The 20,603-nt window shown below is 42.8% G+C and overlaps 2 protein-coding genes across 2 annotated transcripts; one reads left to right on the forward strand and one right to left on the reverse strand.

The window, feature by feature from the left end:
* Positions 1 to 1,835: 1,835 nt before the first annotated feature.
* On the reverse strand, positions 1,836 to 14,126 carry UNC50 (unc-50 inner nuclear membrane RNA binding protein). The gene is made up of 7 exons (XM_040425106.1): positions 14,029 to 14,126; positions 11,251 to 11,313; positions 10,756 to 11,067; positions 9,813 to 9,933; positions 9,340 to 9,479; positions 6,528 to 6,629; positions 1,836 to 2,055 (listed from the first exon to the last, which is right to left on the reverse strand). Exons 3-7 carry the CDS (start codon positions 11,033 to 11,035, stop codon positions 1,919 to 1,921), a joined length of 780 nt encoding a protein of 259 aa, XP_040281040.1. The 5' UTR covers positions 11,036 to 11,067; positions 11,251 to 11,313; positions 14,029 to 14,126; the 3' UTR covers positions 1,836 to 1,918.
* Positions 14,127 to 14,187: 61 nt separating this feature from the next.
* LOC120993474 (cytochrome c oxidase assembly factor 5) lies at positions 14,188 to 16,113 on the forward strand. The gene is made up of 3 exons (XM_040421975.1): positions 14,188 to 14,375; positions 15,310 to 15,393; positions 15,889 to 16,113. Exons 1-3 carry the CDS (start codon positions 14,277 to 14,279, stop codon positions 15,928 to 15,930), a joined length of 225 nt encoding a protein of 74 aa, XP_040277909.1. The 5' UTR covers positions 14,188 to 14,276; the 3' UTR covers positions 15,931 to 16,113.
* Positions 16,114 to 20,603: the final 4,490 nt, after the last annotated feature.

Genomic DNA, 20,603 nt, shown 5'->3' on the forward strand with positions numbered 1-20,603 from the left:
AGCATGGAGGGGGGCATGGCTACAAAGGTCCTGGCAGGGCAGACACTGCACATATTTCCTCTGCTGTGTGTACCAGTGTGTGTTATTTGCACACTGAACAATCACACTTTACAGAACTATGGGGGTCATTTTCTATTTTGGCGTATTTCTGGCAACCCCGCTCATGCCAGGTCTAAAAAAGTGGATGTGGCGTGGGTGGGACAGCTGGCCCATCTAATTCATCATTTTCTATGCTTGTTTTAGGTGTAGAAAATAGTCTAAATGTAAGGCGGCATGGACAAACACCAGTCTTAATAAATGACCCCTTATGTGTGTAAGATGTGACAATTCAGTGAGCACATACTACACAAATGATGTGCACAGAGCAAGGTACATGCTGCATTCTCCCAACTGCACTGCCAGGACCTCTTAGTAATGGAGCTCAGAGTCTCCTCCTAGCCCACACTACAGCTTCTAGCTCCACTCCTGGAAACTGGAAACTATATATCCAAAATCTAAAAACAACTGTATCGGTAAGGGGGACACCATTTCAAAAATATTTATAGTTACACTTTGTGCGATTAAAAAAATATATAGAAAAAAAAAAAAAAAAGTGAAAAATAGTCTTCCATAAAAAATAAAAAAATAAGGCCCCACGTATCACATAAAAATAAAAAACACACAAAAAAAATATATAAGTAATCAAATAAAAAATGTTATTCCTTTAAAGCGGCATATACAAAAAAAAAAAATGTATCTGGTCATGAAAAAAATAACCTTGATTTCACTAGCACATAATGATTAGTGTATTTTCTGAGGCCACAGAAGATGTAAGCATGTGCAGACTTCATACCACATATGCTGGGTGTTGTCACAATGCTGCAATTTTATTGTTGTACTTGGTAACATTTTAGTTGTTTATCGATGGAGGTTACGGCCACATGTGGTGTAAATGCTGTGGTTGAGGTTTTAAAAAATCTCATCCACATCTTGTGGAGAGTGTCCATACTGGAATCTGCATATAACTTAACATGAGGTCTAGATTTTAACTTTTCACCTTTTGCAATGCAGAGCTGAAATCTGCGGCAATCTGACAATACAGAACAAGAAAGAAAAAATAGCAAATCTGGATTTTTTTTTAAAGCCATTTACAGTGCGGTATAATTGACACTCTTTGTTTATTTTGAGGTCCAATATGATTAAGGGTTACCAATTTATATAGTGTTTTATGTTTTACCAATCTCTCTTACAAAAAACAAATCACAGTCTAGTAGGCTTCTGTACTTGGCAGATCCATAGGCCTTTGTCAACCATTGACATCCGATGGCGTGACAGAGGGATTCCCCATCTTCTAACTGTTTAGATGCTACAGTTGTTACTGACCACACCATCTAAATGGATAAATGGCCAGGATTAAAGCTAGCTCTAATCTCGGCCCTTAAAGTGGGAACGGGTCTGTATATTGTAGCTGGCTCCTGCTGCCATGGGTAAAACTGATGTGCCTGCTCCAACCCCACAACGTAACTGTACATTGATGTGAGCAAAAGTTAGTCTTCACCATGATGCACTGTTATGTTGTGCTGTGTGAAGGGGTTAAAGAAAGCCCCCAACTTTAACTTATAAAGGCAAGAAAAATGTTTGCAACAAATTGCGGCCACTGTCATGAAATCCACAGCTCTGTGTACCCTTATTGCAGGGTATGATATAAGGGATAATGGATAACATGTCTGATGCTGTAGTATAGAAAGTGCACAGATCCCACAATTTCTTGAATACTTAAAAATGGTGGAGTCTTCGGAGTTCTGTTTCGTTTTCAACTATCTGAGCTTCTACGTGAAAAGAAACAAACATCCAAATTCTTAAACCAGAGACTTTATATTTGACAAGGAAAAGGGATATTTACAATTTATACAAAATCAACATGAACGCCAGCTGATCTTCAGTTCACTCTGTACTTGTAGAAGGCATAAAGCATGGCGGTGAAGTTCCATCCTAGAGCCAATGACAGGACATACAGTACTATCAACGCTGCAAATGGATAAAGTAATACGACCGTGTTTTTCAAAAATGGCAGTGCTGAGGAGAGAGAACAGAAAAGTGTAATCAGCAATAGCCTTTACATATTACCCACCTAACTGTTTTGCCCGAGTCCAGCTCCGGCAGAGGGAAAAGTACTTAACCGTTCTGCCCGAGCTGAGCTCGGCCAGAAAAGTAGAGGGGGGGAGGGCTGCTTTAGATACTGCTATCTCCTGAATGGTAGCAGCTAGAAACATGCAACCGGTCTTGTTTGAAAGCTGGCATTACAGCATTAGTCCAAGCAACAGTGGAGATATTACTGTTAGAAATCGAGTCTGGAATAATAAAAACCTGCTTTTACTTTCAGCTGTATTCACTGCATCCCCATTTCTATCAGTGATATATTCCCCTGTACAGAACATACTGCTGTCATTCTGGTATTGTCTGAAGCTTAGAATGTCAGCTTTCAAACAATACATATCTCTAGCTGGTACCACAACAGAGATATGAGCAAATAAAGCAGGACCCCCCACCCCTCTCTGTCAGTGTGTAGGAGAATGAGGGACCAGCTGCAGAGCTGACAGGAGGAGAGAAAAAAAAAAAAAAAAAAAACTGTAAAAAAACATATGGATCCACATAATAAAATTATGTTATTTTTACCCAACAGTGAATGCTGTAAATAAATTACACAAAATAATGTACCGTACATTTATTTTTTTTATCTTTCCCCCTAAAAATAAAATAATTAAAAAAGTTATCTAATACACTATTTCAGGGATGCTCAACCTGCGGCCCTCCAGCTGTTGAAAAATAAACTACAACTCCTACGATGCCCTTCTGTAGGATGATAGCTGTAGGCTGTCAGGGAATGATGGGAGTTGTAGTTTTGCAACAGCTGGAGGGCCGCAGGTTGAGCATGCCTGCACTATATAGATCCCAAAATGGTTCCTAAAAAACTACAACTAAAAATAATCCCGCAAAAATAAAAAGAAAAGAATTTTTTTTTTAAAGTTATGACTACTAGAACACAAAGGGGGAAATATTATTAAGGCTAAAATTAGTGATGTCCTTAGTGACTAAGGGGTTAAAAATGCACTAGTGTCCCCTGAGTTGTGAGATTTACTGCAGACACAGATGAAGAATCTACAATAAAAAAAGGTGACATTTTTGGGAGGGTTTTTTCCAATTTTAACGTGACTGTTAGGAGGTTAAACCAATTGTGTTACCTTCACGTGGGGTATTTTTCCACAATTTATGTTGTGGATTTCATAAGGATTGTCAACCTTTGCAATATCTCTGCAAAATTCACTTGTAATCTGCACCGGAGATCATTTCTATTTTATCCAATAGCCAGTTGTGCGAACACACCCTTCCAGACCTTATTCTGCCCTTAGCTGAGAAGTGGATACAACTGCGTGCAGTCTAGGCAATGCTGTTTGAGCTGAATACTTTGGCAGCTCCACAAATCTCTCTTAAGCCCCTTTCACACGAGCGACTTTTTTGCGTGGGTGCGATGCATGAAGTGAACGCATAGCACCTGCACTGAATCCTGACCCATTCATTTCAATTGGTCTTTGCACTTTTTTCACGCATCAATTCTGCATTGCGTGAGAATCACAGCATGTTCTATATGCTGCGTTTTCCACACAGCTCTGGCCCCATAGAAGTGGATAGGGCTTCATTGAAAAATGCATTGCATCCGCATGTAACTTGGAGGCATTGCGTTTTTCACTGATGGTTGCTAGATGTTGTTTGTAATACTTCAGGTTTTTTTCACATGCGTTTTTTTCCCATGAAAACTGATTCGCCCACCCCCGCGCGGAAAAAACGGAAACACTTAATGCAATTGCAGACAGACTGACTGAACTTGCTTGTGAAATGGTGCTAGTTTCACTAAACAGATTCTGAGCGCATCCTGACACAATCCGTATCGATCGTGTGAAAGAGGCCTTAGGGAATGTTCATATGTGGCAGATATGCGGCAGACTATCCAACACAAAGTTGCGAGCGGAAAATCTGCAGCATATTACAGCAGCTACAAAGTAGATGCACAAAATCTCATCCACATACGTCAGATAAAATCCACAGAGGAAACCGACCTGAGGTGTGGGATTTCTTTGCAAGCCATTTTAGGATTAAGGATCAGTAGTTATATTTTAATATACAAATCTAGACAAAAAAATATGTGCCCTATTACAGTTCACCGGCAGGCACACACTTGCTTTTGTAAAGATAGAAACGACACATGGGTCGCATATATAATTCACCAAACTGGTTTGGCACTAACAGACAGAAATTGCACTTCAATAAAAAAAAAATAATAATTATGAACAAGAGCGTTTTATTCTATGTGCTTTTACACTCCAAGGAATAAAATGTGTGACGCTCCCTGCCTAGTCAACTGTCCCTTCCTCTCTCCCTTTCACAGTAGGTGACAAGATGCTGACAGAGCACTTTCAGCTCTGCTCTTCTCCATCACTTCAGCGTTATGGCGCCGGACTCAGGGATGGGAGGGGCTTCACATTGCGAGAAGCGGTCTGCCAATCAGGAGCAGCACTTGTGAACTTCTACAGAAGCCATGACTTCTCGCTGTGCTTCTACAAACACTGTGAGAAGTGATGTGACGGCTTCTGTAGAAGCGCTGCTAATGGCAGACCGCCGGATATAGGTAGTGCTTCTTAGGCCCCATTCACATGTCCGTAGTTTCGTTCCGCATTTTGCGGAACAGAATTGCGGACCCATTCATTTCTATAGGGCAGCACGATGTGCTGGCCAGATATGGAATTGCGTACCCGCACTTCCGGGTCCGCAATTCAGTTACCGAAAAAAATAGAACATGTCCTATTCTTGTCCGCAACAAGTCCTGACAAGAATAGGCATATTCTATTAGTGCCGGCGATGTGCAGGGAGTCGGGGGCCGGATGGAATGACCCGCAGGTTCTCCACCCCTGGCCTACGGTCATTCACTTCAATGGGAGCAGCACTGCAGCAACCAGGGCCGTCCACTACACAAGCCTAAGCTACTCCCAAACAGCTCATCGGTAAGGTTGCAGGGTGTCGGTCCCTTCCACAATCAGATATTCATGGCCTAATCAAAGGATATGCCATAAAATATAAAATGAGTGGCAACCCCTTTAAAACCTGTATTTTTTTTTAAAAGAAGAGGGGAAATTTATCATAGATTGGCATTTTATGCTGGTCTATGATATCCTGTGCTGTCAGAGGGTGCACCTAATTTATGACAAGTTGCAGTCCTCATCATACATCATCCAGCAGCCCGTGTGTCTAAACAGCTCTGAGCTGCCGTAGACTTCTGCCTTTATTTACACCAGGAAACTGGAGTAAACGAAGATGAATGTGTGGGGCACATCGGCCCTGCCCTCTCCAAACCCCCTTTTTGGAAAGCAGTGAGGGCGGTATAGAAACTCTACTTGTGACAGGGGGTTTGCGACTTTTTACACCAGAAAAGTGGCATAGGGGAAAATGATAAATTCCCCCCATAGAGTCTGTTGCTGTATACATTTGACACAGCTATACTTTCTTTCAGGCAACCCGTCACCTCTACCATGCCGTCCTCACTTCAGCAGTCTGTCACTTCTGGGCTGGCAGTCAGTACTTTTAGAGTACTGGCATGCCGAACCCCACAATGCGCTCCAGCGCTGTGACGGAGAGGAGTCCGATGAGACTGGCTGCCCCGGCCCTCCCCTTCGTCGCTGAATCACTTTCATCCACACTCCATGACTGCTTCCTTTTAGCCCAATGTAGCCTAGTTTTCTTCTGTTTAGGCGTTAGTGCTGCTGTTTTTTTAGCTATTCTATATACAAACGTGTTTCCCTTTTTATAACATTCCAATTTTGCTTATATTTGCACCAAGTTTTACATACAGATGACTGGGACCAGCCAACATCTTTTATCCCTTCTGTTGTTTTGATTGACAACTCTCTTGTTTGGGGCCATGTTTTCTTTCAATTAGTAAAATCCGCCAGCACTCACTTTTACTGCAGACTAATTTGCATTTATTACACTTTTAAATATGCAAATTAAAAATGATTCAATCATTTTTTTCCCCCTAACATTGAGCTATGTTATAGGCTGCACATACCATTAAAAAAAAAAAAAAAAAAAAAGAGACAGAACTTACACTTATCTCGTCTACTGTGCTCCACTTTCTGCTCCTGTCTCGACAGCAGCAGGAAATGGGCGAGGTGAATATATGGTATGATACAAAAAAAAAAAAAAAAAAAAACACTGGGTGAACACTCTGAGTGTGATGATTCCATCATTTTTGCCTTGGGTTTAAATAATAGATTATAATCAACTGCACAATGAATTCACAAGAGTAAAAGAAGAGCAATGGATGAGCCGATACTTTCCATAATGCTATATTATAATGACCGGACTATACTGTTCTTAGGGACCTAACTGGTTCCTAATCCTATTTCCAAATGCTGTGAGACTTACACTTAACTCCATAGAGGTTACAATTTTAACTAATGCACACAATAAAATAAAAACCTGATTCTGTAACTTACCACTATATCCAAGGAATGTTATATAGATGTAATAACCAATTGCAATCAACCAGAATGTGTTCCCAACAAAGTATCCAATAAACCAATCTGACAAGACGACATCTGCAACAAAAAATTGGAGAGTGTTTAACCCTATGTTCACGACACGGAGAGGGATTCAAAGAGAACATAAGAGAAAATTAGGTAATGGAAATATATTTGTGCTGTATTTTTAGACTATTAGACGCACTTTTTCTTCTCGGTCTTCTGGTGCGTCTAATAGTCTACATGTTGGCATTAGAAGCAGGAGACTGAGCTCCATTATTGACAGGCCCTCCCAGTTGTGAGGACGTAGCATGTACTGTGTTCTGTGCACATAAACTGCGTGGTATCTGCTCACTGAACTATGATGAGGTACTGTGGCTGGCATAGTCAGGGGGCATTATGGCTGGCAATGTAATGTGGCAATATGGCTGGTATAGTCAGGGGGCACTATGGCTGCTAATGTGATGAAGCACTGTGGCTGGCATAGTGAGGGAGCACTGTGGCTGGCATAGTGAGGGGGCATTATGGCTGGCAATGTAATGTGGCAATATGGCTGGTATAGTCAGGGGGCACTATGGCTGCTAATGTGATGAAGCACTGTGGCTGGCATAGTGAGGGAGCACTGTGGCTGGCAGTGTTATAAGACATTGGCTTTGTACTGTCTGTACCATATCAACTGTATATCCCACATAAATTATATACAGAAAAAAATAATTTTCTATTTTTAAGCTTCTAATTGTGTGTGCGTCTTAAGGTCTGAAAAGTACAGTAATTATAAAGCAACATTTCTAAAGAAGTCTATATTTCACATGTTATCATGCCTTACAATAAACCTCAGATTACATGAGATGTGGGGGAAATGGGAAGTGAAGCTCAATTACTTACTGGGCTGAGAAACTAAGCAGAGTAACTACCTTGCTATATCTGGACATCTGCACCAGAAACGATTTTGTGAGTTAAATACATTGGTTAAATAATCTCACTGGGAATCCATTAACTGGGATTCCACGAATGGGCGGCAGAATTGTTTAGATTCTCTCATACGGAACTAATAATAATCTGGCTCATAAGTTGATCATTAGTGTTGTGCCAGATATTTCAACACTGCTTAAAAAAGATTTCTCCCAAGAGGTCAAAGAAGTATGGCACAGATTTCGGCAGAGCTTTATGATGTCCAGGACACCTAGAGAATGACGTACAGAGCATTGTAAAAGTCTTCAATTCAAACCCTTTCACTTTTTTTCATATTTTCTTATGTTAGAGGTTTTCCCTATCATTCTGCACTCAATACCCTGTAACGAGAGAGTGAACACAGACTGTTCTAAATCTTTGCTAATTTATTGAAAAAGAAAACGTAAAATATTGCACTGACATAAGTATTCAGACCCTTTCCTCAGTACTTAGTGGAAGCACCTTTGGCAGCCATTACAGTCTTCTTGAGTATGATGCCACAAGTTTTGCACACCTGGATTTGGGGACATTCTGCAACTCTTCTCTGCAGATCCTCCCAAGCCCTGTCAGGATGGATGGAGACCGTCAGTGTACATCCATTTTCAGGTCTCTCCAGAGATGTGTTCGATTGGGTTCAAACCCAGGCTCTGGCCACTCAAAGACATTCACAAAGTTGTCTCTAAGCCACTCCTGTGTTGTCTTGGCTGTATGCTTGGGGTCATTGTCTTGTTGGAAGGTAAACCTTTAGCAAAGTGTGAGGTCCAGAGCCCTCTGGATCGGATTTTCATTATGTTTTCTCTCAATCCTGGCCAGTCTATCTGTTGAAAATGAAAACCCACCATAGCATGATGCTGCCACCACCATGATTCACTGTAGGAAAGGTATTGGGCGGATGATGAGCAGTGCCTCATTTCCTCTTAGAATTGAGGCCAAAAAGTTGAATCTGGGTTTCATCCTATCAGAGAATCTGGTTTCTCACAGCCTGAGAGTTTTTTTAGGTGCTTTTTGCAAACCTCAGGCTCGCTTTTATGTGGTTTTTACTGTAGAGATGCTTCTTTCTGGACACTCTGCCATAGGGTCCAGATTGTTGGAGTGCTGCAGTGATGGTTGACCTTCTGAAAGTTTCTCCCATCTGCACACAGGATCTTTGGAGCTCATCTAGAGTGACCATTGGGTTCTTGTTCATTTCTCTTACCAAAGTCGTTCACTTCCGATTACTTAGTTTGGTAGCCAGCTCTTGGCAGAATCCTGGTTGTTCCAAACTTCTTCCATTTTAGAACAATGGAGGCCACTGTGCTCTGTGGAACTTTCAGTACAGCAGACATTTTTTGTACCCTTCTCCCTTCCGCATTGTCAACAACCTTATATAGATAGAGGTGTTCCTTTCCACGTCATGACCAACTGAATTTACCACTGGTGGACTCCAATCAAGGTGTACAAACATTTGAAAGATGATTAAGAGGCCCCAGAGCTAAATTTCAAATGTCATAGTAAGGGGTCTGAATACTTATGTCCATGCAAGATAGTAGTTTTTCATTTATTTATTTTTTTATAAATTTGCTAAAATTTTCAAAATGCTGTTTTCACTTTCTCATTATGAGGCACCGAGTACAGATTAATGGAGGAAAACTTAAATTTGTTTTAGCATAAGACCACAACATAAAATGTGAAAGAGTCTGAAGACCTTCCAAATGCACTGTATCCAACACATGATGTCACCAGGACACTACAAGAGCACTGTCATCAGTTCATTATAGGAATTGTAAAATATTCAGCAATCATGTACAGTGGCACGAATGCATTCCAAAAACACATGTCCAACATGCAATCGCCTTACATTTGATAAAGAACAACTGGATAAAATGCAGAATGACCAGAAGAGGATAGAACGCATTCAAGTGGACATCAAACGCATAACCCCATTCCACATCATAATCCCTTCCCTGATGTTTTACCAGGTACTTGTTAGAAACAAACCTAAAATATAGAGCACAGAACAGACATGTTAAATCATGAAAGCATCACATATTCTAGTGTTCGCTAGCATCGCTTTACAGAACTGAACTTTCATTTGACCAAACTTGGATGTAACCTGTATCAGGCTGCGAACCTATAATCATTTTATGATACGGTATGCCGGTATACTCCCCACTTGTTGATATTGCTATATAGTGGTGCTGTGCCTTCACGTGCTGATTATCTGACAGATACCAAGTGCAAGCAATAGTATTGTATTTAAGGCAAGCGATGGCGTTAGAAGTCAGTATGGAGTGCGACATGATTCTACACTGTACTCTGAGAATAACTTACCACATAAGGGTTGCAATCAGTAGCCCCACACCAACACAATCAATAAACACAATCCAGAGGAGAAGCTTCAGGGTTTCCACAAACCCCATTTGCAGAACAAGCCCAAACATTACAGTAGACACTGTGCAAAAAAAATAAAAAAAATACATATTATATATACTAAATGTATAGATTTACACAAGAACCAAGTTCTGAGACCATCTCTGACTTCAAATTACAAATGATATATACAAGTATATAATCAGAACAAGAGAAGTAACAGGAGATTTGTCCAGACACTTCTTCCTTGGCTTTTCCATAGCTCCCACAGATTTAAATGGAACATATGGCAGGCAAAAATGAGTTAACGGGAGTTGCTGTAGCCACCTAATGAAGGTCCCTTTGGTGGGACAAGCAACTACTAGGCATTTATGGCATATCCTGTAGATATGTCATAAATACTTAAGATGGGAATAAACCTTTACAAAAGAATACTTCCTACTGAAACAAAAAAATTAAATTAAAATTGTGCCAGGAATAGTTAAAACAGGTTCTCCAGAACTGTACCCAAAAAGCCATTTTCAGCTGAACTGTGGAGAGAAGACACTTTGAGCAGTAGTAACCTTCTGTTACTCTGTCAATGCCTTGACCCCAGCTGGGATCACAAGACCACCCAACTGGATGTGCTCCTCTTCACATAAAGCGCATGTAGCTGAACAGGAAGAAAAAGGAGCACATCCAGTCACTACGTCAGAGGAAGAACCCGCATCCAGTCAGGTGGTTACGAGTCGGGACTGTGGAATTGGCATAGAGAAGGAAGGGTAAGTACTGCTCAAAGTGTCTTCTCTCCACAGGTTAGCTGAAGGCGGCTTTTTAGGTAGCAGCTGGGAGAACCTGTGCAACTTTAGAGAAATGAGACACTCATATGAAAAAATGCTTGGCTCTGCTTGTTAATACAGCATACCACATAGCCAAATACTGAGGAGGACGAGGAACGCTGGGTCGTCTCTCGCCCACTGGTCTTTGGTCTGTTTCCTGTATTGGAAGTTCCTGTACACTTTCTGTGGTGAAGTAAAAAGATAAAACATCTGCCAGAGTGCAAATTCAAAGTCCATGTGTCTGAAGTGAACAAGCCTCCGCAGGTACTTATAGCGCTTGGCTCCGGCTGTGTGTCGTGCCGCATCTCGAGAGCTTAGCGTGCCATTGCCTTGTGTCCGAGAATTCACTGAGGTGGTAGGCAGCATCCTGAGGGCAATGGAATGGCTTCACATAAAGCCTACAGGTAGAACAAGAAGGCTGGTATTACAACACAAGACATATACAACCTCCTGTAAAGAGTGAGCGACTAAGTGTTGGAGACCTTACATTCTCCGACATCTCCACCTCAGAGCTCATCATTTTATTACATCTTAATCTAATATCATATCAACCCCCAAAGCACAGGGTTATCGTAACTCACCTATTAGGGTTTTAATAACAACAACTCCCAGCAGGGCTCAGTGGAGGCTCATGAGGAGTAAACCTAATCATCAAAGAAAGAAACATAACTTCAGATTAAAGAGGATTAATCAGAATTCATCATAGTACTTATTATCTTTGTGTAGTAAAGGCCTTCGATGACCATTAATGTATATTGGGCTGTGCTGTCTTTCTCCTGACATCAGATTCCGGGGGAAAAAGGATTGGGTTGTTACATTTCAACATGCCTAATCTTTTTACCTTCAGGTGAAATAAGACACTGACTGTGGTGTCTGCCAGAGGCTTCCTTCTATTCACCATCAGCCAAGCTGAATGGCCAATAGAAAATGAGAAACCATCCTACAAACTGTTTTAAGACAGTTTATTTATGTTTTATTTTTATTGTCCCTTTAGGGTTTTTTTTAAATCGCAGCAAACTCTTGGTTGTTCTTCAGACATTTTCCCACAGGGAAATAAATGTTGATTGACTAAAAAACACCACGTGAAAAAAAATTAAAAAAACATGAGAATTTCATAGAAGTTGCAGCTCCGTCCACTACCAACAATGGATGGAGTTAGACTACTTTCACACTTGTGGCAGAGTGATCCGGCAAGCAGTTCCGTCGCCGATACTGCCTGCCGGATCCGGCAATCTGCATGCAAACGGACAGCATTTGTAAACGGATCCGGATGTGGATCTGTCTTACAAATGCATTGCAAGAACAGATCCGTCTCTCCGGATGTCATACGGACAAACTGATCCGTTTCTATATTTTTTACCGGTGTGCGCAGACGGATCCAGCATTGCGGTATTTTTAATGCCGGATCCGGCACTAATACATTTCAATGTAAATTAATGCCGGATCCGGCATTCCGGCAACTGATCCGGAATTTTGGACGGAGATAATACCGTAGCATGTTGCAGTATTTCCTCCGTCCAAAACGCTGGTCAGTGACTGAACTGAAGACATCCTGAACGGATTGCTCTCCATTCAGAATGCATGGAGATAAAACTGATCAGTTCTTTTCCGGTATTGAGCTCCTATGACAGAACTCAATACAGGAAAACAAAAACGCTAGTGTGAAAGTACCCTTCTAGTTCCAGCACTTGCATTGAAGATACTGCGGAACAGCTGATTGGCAGGGGTGCAGGGTGTCAAACACCCTCCAATCAAATATTAATGGCCTGTTCTGAGGATAGGCCATCAACATAAAAGGACCGGATGCCACCCCAGGAAGATGATGACCTCATCTCCCTTGTGAGATCTCCAATAGCAGGCGTCTTGCTCCAGATTTTGAGCCGAGGTGTTGCGGATGCAACACTTTGGCTGTTTCTGTTTCCCCCGTTCACCATGATGGACACATGATCTTGGGAATGGTGAGAACCTAGTGGCAAGACTCCAGAGATCAGTTGTTTCTATAATGCCTAATATAATCCAGGGATTCGAGGGTCATGAGGCGAGTGAGTTGTGTGCAGTCTACTGTTTGATGCAGCTCTATAGTAACAGTGACACAACACTAGTGCACATAGCTGTTGCCCAGCAACCATTGTGTCGATGGGTTGTGTGCCTAGTAGTGCACATGTATACATCCACTCCAGGGCTGGCCAAGTACCTAAGTTGTTTTGTGTTACAGTCCAGGATAGCTATTTGGCTCATTGGTTGGTTTAACTGGCTCCTTAACGGAGTTGTTCAGCATTTTTGGTCAACCCTTCCCGTCGGACATGTGGAGGGAAGTATACTTACCTGCTTCCCGTCGCTTGATCCAGTGGTGGACCGAAGGAGCCCGGCTTGTTAACTTCCAGAATGGACAGTAACCACGCATGGCACTGTAGCCAATGACTGATCGCAACAGTGACATACATCCCAAGAGGCACGTCACTGGGTCAGGTGCTGCTTGAGGGGACACGTCCCTGCTGCAGCCAGTCATTGGCTGCAGTGGCACACATAACCCACATCTATTCTGGAAGTTGGCAAGCTGGAGCACAGTGAAGGCAGGAAGCGGGTAAGTATTCTTCCCTCGACAGGCCCAGCAGAGCAGGGGAGTGACCAAATAACTGTTAAAAAGCTGGACAGAACAGATAAAGGGAATCTGTCATCTCCTTAAAAGACAGTAAGCATTGTATAGCGTAACGCTCACGGATTCTGATGATGTACCTCGCCCTGTTTCCACAAACCAGCAGTAGGCTGCATAGTGAGACTGCGGGGAGCGCCCACATAATGGAGAGGACTGCAGGAGGAGAATGCCAACTTATCACCTATCTGATCGCCAGGGGGATGTCACCCTGCACAGTCCCACATCTGTCACGAAAACAGGGACCTCATCTCCCCTGTTTACAAGGAGTGGCGGCTGGACATCAGACTCCAGGGGGCTGACAACAGCCAAATGCTATACCTTCCTCTGACCGTCCAGTCCTCGTGATCACCCACCACTCCGATCATATGGGGGGCACAGGACCCGCATTCTCCTGATCACTACCAGGTTATCAGTATTCTGTGGATCGGTGATAAGGTGTCAGCCTGGGACTCCACATGAACCCAAGTGTCCACTAATGTAATGTATGGGCACAACTGATACTGACAGAAAACATGGAGAATATCACCAATACACCCCATCCCACCGGTGACAGGACCACACTGCTACTCCTATGGGCCAAAAATACTTCGGACCCACTGCCATTACACAGAGACACTATAGACAACCCATGTGACTGTGGCCCCCACTGGAGCATGACGTCATGCCGCCACTGCTGCGGCGTGCAACACTTTGCCCATCTCACCTGACAAGCTTCCTGCAACAGAGAACACGTAGTGCCCGGTGACGTCATGAGCAGGCGGAAGTGTGGAGACTGGGACTTCCGGTGCAGGAACTGCCCAGAAATGTAGTTCTTCCGCCTGCATTTCGTAGTCCTTGGCGCACAGTTGTGACGTATGTTGGAGGCGCAAGACAGAGAATTGCATTTCGGGAGAAATATGGCGCTGCTCATGTCGAGGTGTCAGTGAAGTGTCAGATGTAGCAGCAGCCGCCATGCCGAAATATTTTGAGGATAAAGAGGAGGATGGGCACCCTTGTGCCGGGGTGAAGGAGGATCTGAAGAGCTGCCTGCTGGAGAGTGCCTGTGTCCTGGTGTGTACCTTCCCATCTTAACATTGATCTATCAGAGGGCTCCGGGCTGGCATAGTGGCACCCATGCTCCATGTCCCAGGCAGTGCTCGGTTTAGTGGGGCAGGATACTTACCTCCATACTTGGTAGGTGTGCTCCAGGAGTAAGACGGTTCTGGGCAGGTGCACACTACTTCATGTTTGAGGTCACATTGCTCTACACATCTGGCAGTATAATGGGAATAGGGGCCTGCTGACTGCCCCTTGAGGTTAGGGGCGATGGCGGTTTATGTCCATGTGTGACCGAAAATACAGCAGAAAATGTTCACTATGGTTTTTGCCCCTTTTTCACACAAAAAAAAGGCGGTCCAAAACAGATCAGTTTGCATTCGAATGCATTCTGAATGGAAAAGGATCCGCTCAGAATGCATCAGTTTGCATCAGATCAGTCTCCATTCCGCTTTGGTGTCCATCTGATGAAACTGAGCCAAACGGATTGAAAGTCAGTGGAAGACGGATCCGTTTTCTATTGTGCCAGATTGTGTCAGTGAAAACGGATCCGTCCCCATTGACTTACATTGTGTGCCAGGACGGATCCGTTTTCTCTGACACAATCTGGCACAATAGAAAACTGATCCGTCCTCCATTTACTTTCAATGGTGTTCAAGACGGATCTGTCTTGGCTATGTTAAAGATAATACAAACGGATCCGTTCTGAATGGATGCAGACAGTTGTATTATCTGAACGGATCCGTCTGTGCAGATCCATGACAAATCCGCACCAAACGCGAGTGTGAAAGTAGCCTAAGGGGGACTAGGTTGTTTTGGAGGAAATGAACAAAAAGTTAGTGGGATAAATCTGCATACCTTGTGTGCCAGCCCCTTCAGACGGCCGATCATCTGGGGTGCCATCAAGTTTAAACATCTGGATAACACCTTTAAATTTTGTCTTGTACAGGAAGGAAAGACCCCCAAGGAGTGTCTGAAGGAAGGCCACTGCAAGGCTCTGCAGGTCACCTTCTTTGAGTGTAAGAGATCAATAGTAAGTGCCTCCTCAATATCCATGCTTTTCACCTTATTTATTTAGGAAGGTCCATTATTTTAATGCTTTTTACTTTACTGTGCAGCAGAATCATCAAACGTATTTGCTTTGATCAGCAGAAATCATCAAAAGTAGGTTATGTAAAACGGCTTATGGAAGGGAACCTAGGCAAAAATACATATGTTCTGGATCATACCTGGTAAAGCTACAAGACTGTCTTGTCAATCGAATGTGAAGGCATGGGTAAGGCTCTGTTCTCACTCACTGGTGTCATGGCTTCTGCTTTTTGCAAGAGCCATGGTGGATTGTTTTTTGGAACAGATCCAGACTGATCCTATAAATATGTACGGTAATAAGTTCATTAGGTTCTGAACCCGTCACCCCTTGATTGATGCTGAGAGGACCTCTAAATTCAGTTGAATCCTACAGCGGATGGCCTTTTAGGTGGTATCTTCCTTCCATTGTCACAATGTCTAATTCATCTGTTTTTCATAGTTGGACAACAGAGCGCGTTTCCGTGGAAGGAAGGGTTACTGAAGATGAAGTGAATGCTGCAGTCCTGGCTTGATTTAGAAGAGCTCTTGCAGTAGAGATTGTGCACATTAAAGATGTACTAATACGACTCTGCCCTCCCTGGAATGGAAGAGGGTGGGGAGCAATATCAGGAACAATTGTTCAGTTTAATCATTTATTCTTAATAAAATGTATATATTGAAGTATTTTTCTTTTTTCTCATTAGCTATAGAATATTGCTTCAGCGATTTCTTTTACTAAATATCTTTTTCACTTTATCATTGTCTGTTCACTAATTATTATTATTATTATTTTTTATTTTTTTTAGTTAATGGGGCTGGACAGCAATAATGTAGCTTCCAGCAACGCCAGTTACAGAGAGATCCAGAAGGCTGTTCCCTGATGTAACAGCCTGCCGGATCTCCCGAATGATAGTGTGAAACTAGCCTGAGTAAGAGAAGGTTAGGAAGCAGATTCTCCTCTACTTTCTGTTGCAGCGGCTGGCAGCTAGTCTCCACCCATCAGATCTGAGACAACTGCAAACTAGACATTCAGCATGCACTGTAAAATATATATAATATATTTTTTGGACTATAAGACACGCCTAGGATTTGGAGGGGGAAAATAAGAAAAAATATATATTTTCCATCAGACCTCAGAGGAGACCCCCCCCCCCCCCCCCCCCATTCTTCATCAGACCCCCAAGCTCCATCAGCCTCAGATCAGACTTTCCCCTGGGCTCCATTAGCCTCAGATCAGCCCCCATCTGACTCGGATCTGACCCCCCCCAGCCCCCATCTGACTCAGATCAGGCCCCCAATCGGATCCTATCATCCTCAGATCGGACCCCCCAGCCGCCATCAGACTCAGATCAGACCCTATCAGCCTCAGATCGCACCCCCAGCCCCCATCAGACCTCATAGCAGAGGTTTTAAAAAAACGTACCTCACTTGCTCTGGTGTCTCATATCCAGGACCTTATCACTTCTTCCGAGTCCCGCTGTGTACTGTGACCTTAAGGCCTCATCTACACGACCGTATGTATTTTGCGGTCCGCAAAAAATACGGGTGACATTCGTGTGCATTCCGTATTTTACAGAACGGAACAGCTGCCTCTTAATAGAACTGTACTATCCTTGTCAGTAATGCGGACAATAATAGGACATGTTCTATTTTTTTGCGGAATAGAAATACGGAAACCGAATGCACAAAAACGGAGTAACTTCTGTTTTTTTTTTGCGGACCCATTAAAATGAATGGTTCCATATACAGTCTGCAAAAAAAAAAAACTGAACGGACACAAAGAAAATACGTTCGGAATGTGACTACAGTGGAGCTTATTAGCAAGTTACATAAGGACCAAAGGTCAACCTAAAGAGAAGCAGCCAGTATAATAAAACAAAACAAAAACTATTGATTCATTGTCATCATTCAACAGAAGTTCTTTGTTGCTAAAATTATATTATTTCCTGATAGATTTCTTTAATACAAGCTTCAACATCCTAGACGTAAAAAAAAAAAAAAACTACAAAGAAATTCCACAATAACAGCATTATAAGTGGTAAAGAGTACACACTATACCTCAACTCCATGTTTCTTCACTTATGTTCCATTTTGGAAAAAAATATTCTCCATAATATAATCCACGCTATTCTGTATTTTAGGTTGGCCATACACATAAAATAGCTGTCAGTTGAACACTCCTTCGGCCAACAAATATCACTTCCTATCCCCTTATACACATGCCCACACAAGCACATGCTCTCAGTAGGAAGAGGGTGAGGAAGTCACTGACAGACCCCCATCGCAGCGGCTTATCTCCCCAAGATCAAAAGGAATGGGTAGTTGAAAGCCAAATTGTCTTACCTCCCCTAGATCTACCATTGGGGAGAGGCCTCCACGCACATTAGTTAGTTGAATTGGAGGGTTCAGCCGACAAACATCTATTGTATAGCCAGCTTTAGACAAGGTTTACACTGTGACACAGCATCTGTCACAAAAAAGTATACCATGTAGTATAGATAATTTTCTAAACCCATCAACTGAGCTTTGCCATACCATTGAGACAAAGGAATGCTGGCAAAACATATGCCAAATAGACATTCATTTAGCATATAGTATGTTTGGCTAATAGAAGTCCGTGAGCACATTATAAGGGTTCACACTTGCGTTGCTGGATTCCAACAGGCAGTTCCGTCGTCGGAACTGCCTGCCGGATCCGCCAATCTGTATGCAAACGGATACCATTTGTAGACGGATCCGTCTCATAAATGCATTGCAATACCGGATCCGTCTCTCCTGTTGTCATCCGGAAAAACTGATCCAGTATTTTTTTCACATTTTTAAAGGTCTGCGCATACGCAGACTGCAAAACCGGATCCGTTTTTCCGGGAACACTTGGGGCCGGATCCAGCATTAATGCATTTCAATGTAAAATAATGCTGGATGCGGCATTCCGTCAAGTGTTCCGGAATTGTGGACGGAGAAAATACTTCAGCATGCTGCGGTATTTTCTCCATCCAAAAACCGTACAGTGACTGAACTGAAGACTTCCTGATGCATACGGATTGTTCTCCATTCAGAATGCATTAGGATAAAACTGATCATTTTTTTTCCGGTATTGAGCCCCTAGGACAGAACTCAATACCGGAAAAGTTTAACGCAAGTGTGAAAGTACCCTAATATATAAAGTCTATACATCAGTAGTATATGCCAAACACATTGTCACCCAAGGCTTATATGGTCACTGTCATTTCAACAAACTGCATAAATCAGTAGTATACCGTATACCGTATTGGCACCTGTTATCATCTAGGCGGCCAGTATCTGGAACATCACTACCAGTTTATTATTTGTTCCCTGAGGAACCTTCGCTACCTGTTGAGGAAACACGTCGGGACGTTATTTACTAATATTTATGTGGTCTTTTTTAGGGACATACAGGGCACATTAGGGTGAGCCGTCGATTGAGTGGGGTCGCCCCTTTCAGGGCGAGTGCTCCACAGTTAGGTAGGGATACTGAGGGATATACCTTCCCAGACCTTCACTCAGCTGGCTTCAACTATACCACCTCCGCATTTTTTAGTTGTTACCGGCATCAAGGTGAAAAGGAATTTCTTATCATCGACTATTGACATCCTTCCACCTGTGATCACCACCAATCCATACCTGGGTACAGTGAGTAAACTAGCACATGGCAGCCAACAGTTATATCTATTCTGTTAAGTATTTTTAGCCGTCTGTTACTATAGGTTATTAATTCCTAACATTAGGTATCTGGTCACTTCGTTATTGGTGCCCTGTCTCCCCCTATTCATCTAGATGTGTCTCTATGTATCCAGCCATTATTGTTAGAGATACCTTTGGATTGATTACTAAATCACGCCTATCTAGGCGCATTTTTCTTTATATCTGCACATATATATGCATTATTTGTTTTGAGGGAATATCCATTTTATTATCGTATTTAATAAAAGTTATATCTTAAGGGTAATTTACTTCTGTGACCTTCTCAGTAGTATACTGTAGGTGAATATAAGAAACTCTCTAATATATCTTATCAGAGAAAATGCTTCTTTTTCCCTAGCCCCTCCTAAACTAACATTCTCTGCTAAGTCTGTCTTCAGAGACAATATGGCTTTCGGCACATTAAAGGACCAGATTACATGCTGCCCATAGAAGACTATAGAGCATTAAAGGTATTGTCCCATGAAAAATATTCTAGTTTTTAAACCAGCCCCTCGATCTGAAAACTTTAGTAATTTCATGTAATTAAAAATTTAGTATAGCCACTGAGTCATTCAATAAAATGCATCTGTATAGCGCCACCTGCTGTTTGTCTTTTTTCTTGTTTCTTTGTCCTGCTCACTAAGATGGCTGCACATACTCAGTTTCATCCTTCAGCTGCCTCTTGATCTGTGATAGGGAAAGCATGGACACACCTTCTGAGCTGTGATAGGGAGAGCATGGACACACCTCCTGGACTGTGATAGGGAGCATGGACACACCTCCTGAGCTGTGATAGGGAGAGCATGGACACACACCCTGAGCTGTGATAGGGAGAGCATGGACACACCTTCTGAGCTGTGATAGGGAGAGCATGGACACACCTCCTGAGCTGTGATAGGGAGAGCATGGACACACCTGAGCTGTGATAGGGAGAGCATGGACACACCTCCTGAGCTGTGATAGGGAGAGCATGGACACACCTTCTGAGCTGTGATAGGGAGAGCAGGGACACACCTCCTGGGCTGTGATAGGGAGCATGGACACACCTCCTGGGCTGTGATAGGGAGCATGGACACACCTCCTGAGCTGTGATAGGGAGAGCATGGACACACACCCTGAGCTGTAATAGGAAGAGCTAAGACACACCTCCTGAGCTGTGATAGGGAGAGCATGGACACACCTCCTGAGCTGTGATAGGGAGAGCATGGACACACCTCCTGAGCTGTGATAGGGAGAGCTAAGACACGTCCCCTTAGATGCAGTAGAAAATACACTCCTCTCGAGCTGCCAGCTTGATATAAATCTAGAAGAGCAATGAATGGGGAGATCTCTGGAGCTTTGTTACAAAGAGATTGTCATGTATTATATGATGTCTGATTTTCATTTTTTACATTATCATGGGGTAACCCCTGTAAGGGGGAAAAGGAGTAAACTGCAGTGAATGAGAAGAGACAAAAAGAGCTTATTTAA

The sequence above is a fragment of the Bufo bufo genome, chromosome 3, assembly GCF_905171765.1.
Source record: "Bufo bufo chromosome 3, aBufBuf1.1, whole genome shotgun sequence".
Lineage (NCBI taxonomy): Eukaryota > Metazoa > Chordata > Amphibia > Anura > Bufonidae > Bufo > Bufo bufo.

Coding starts and splice junctions, on each gene's coding strand:
- LOC120993474 (XM_040421975.1), top strand. CDS start 14,277: ATGCCGAAATATTTTGAGGATAAAGAGGAGGATGGGCACCCTTGTGCC. Junction 14,376..15,309: donor TGGAGAGTGCCTGTGTCCTG/GTGTGTACCTTC, acceptor TGTCTTGTACAG/GAAGGAAAGACCCCCAAGGA. Junction 15,394..15,888: donor TTGAGTGTAAGAGATCAATA/GTAAGTGCCTCC, acceptor TGTTTTTCATAG/TTGGACAACAGAGCGCGTTT.
- UNC50 (XM_040425106.1), bottom strand. CDS start 11,035: ATGCTGCCTACCACCTCAGTGAATTCTCGGACACAAGGCAATGGCACG. Junction 6,630..9,339: donor CCAGTTGTTCTTTATCAAAT/GTAAGGCGATTG, acceptor TTTTTGTTGCAG/ATGTCGTCTTGTCAGATTGG. Junction 2,056..6,527: donor AACATTCCTTGGATATAGTG/GTAAGTTACAGA, acceptor CTCTCTCCTCAG/CACTGCCATTTTTGAAAAAC.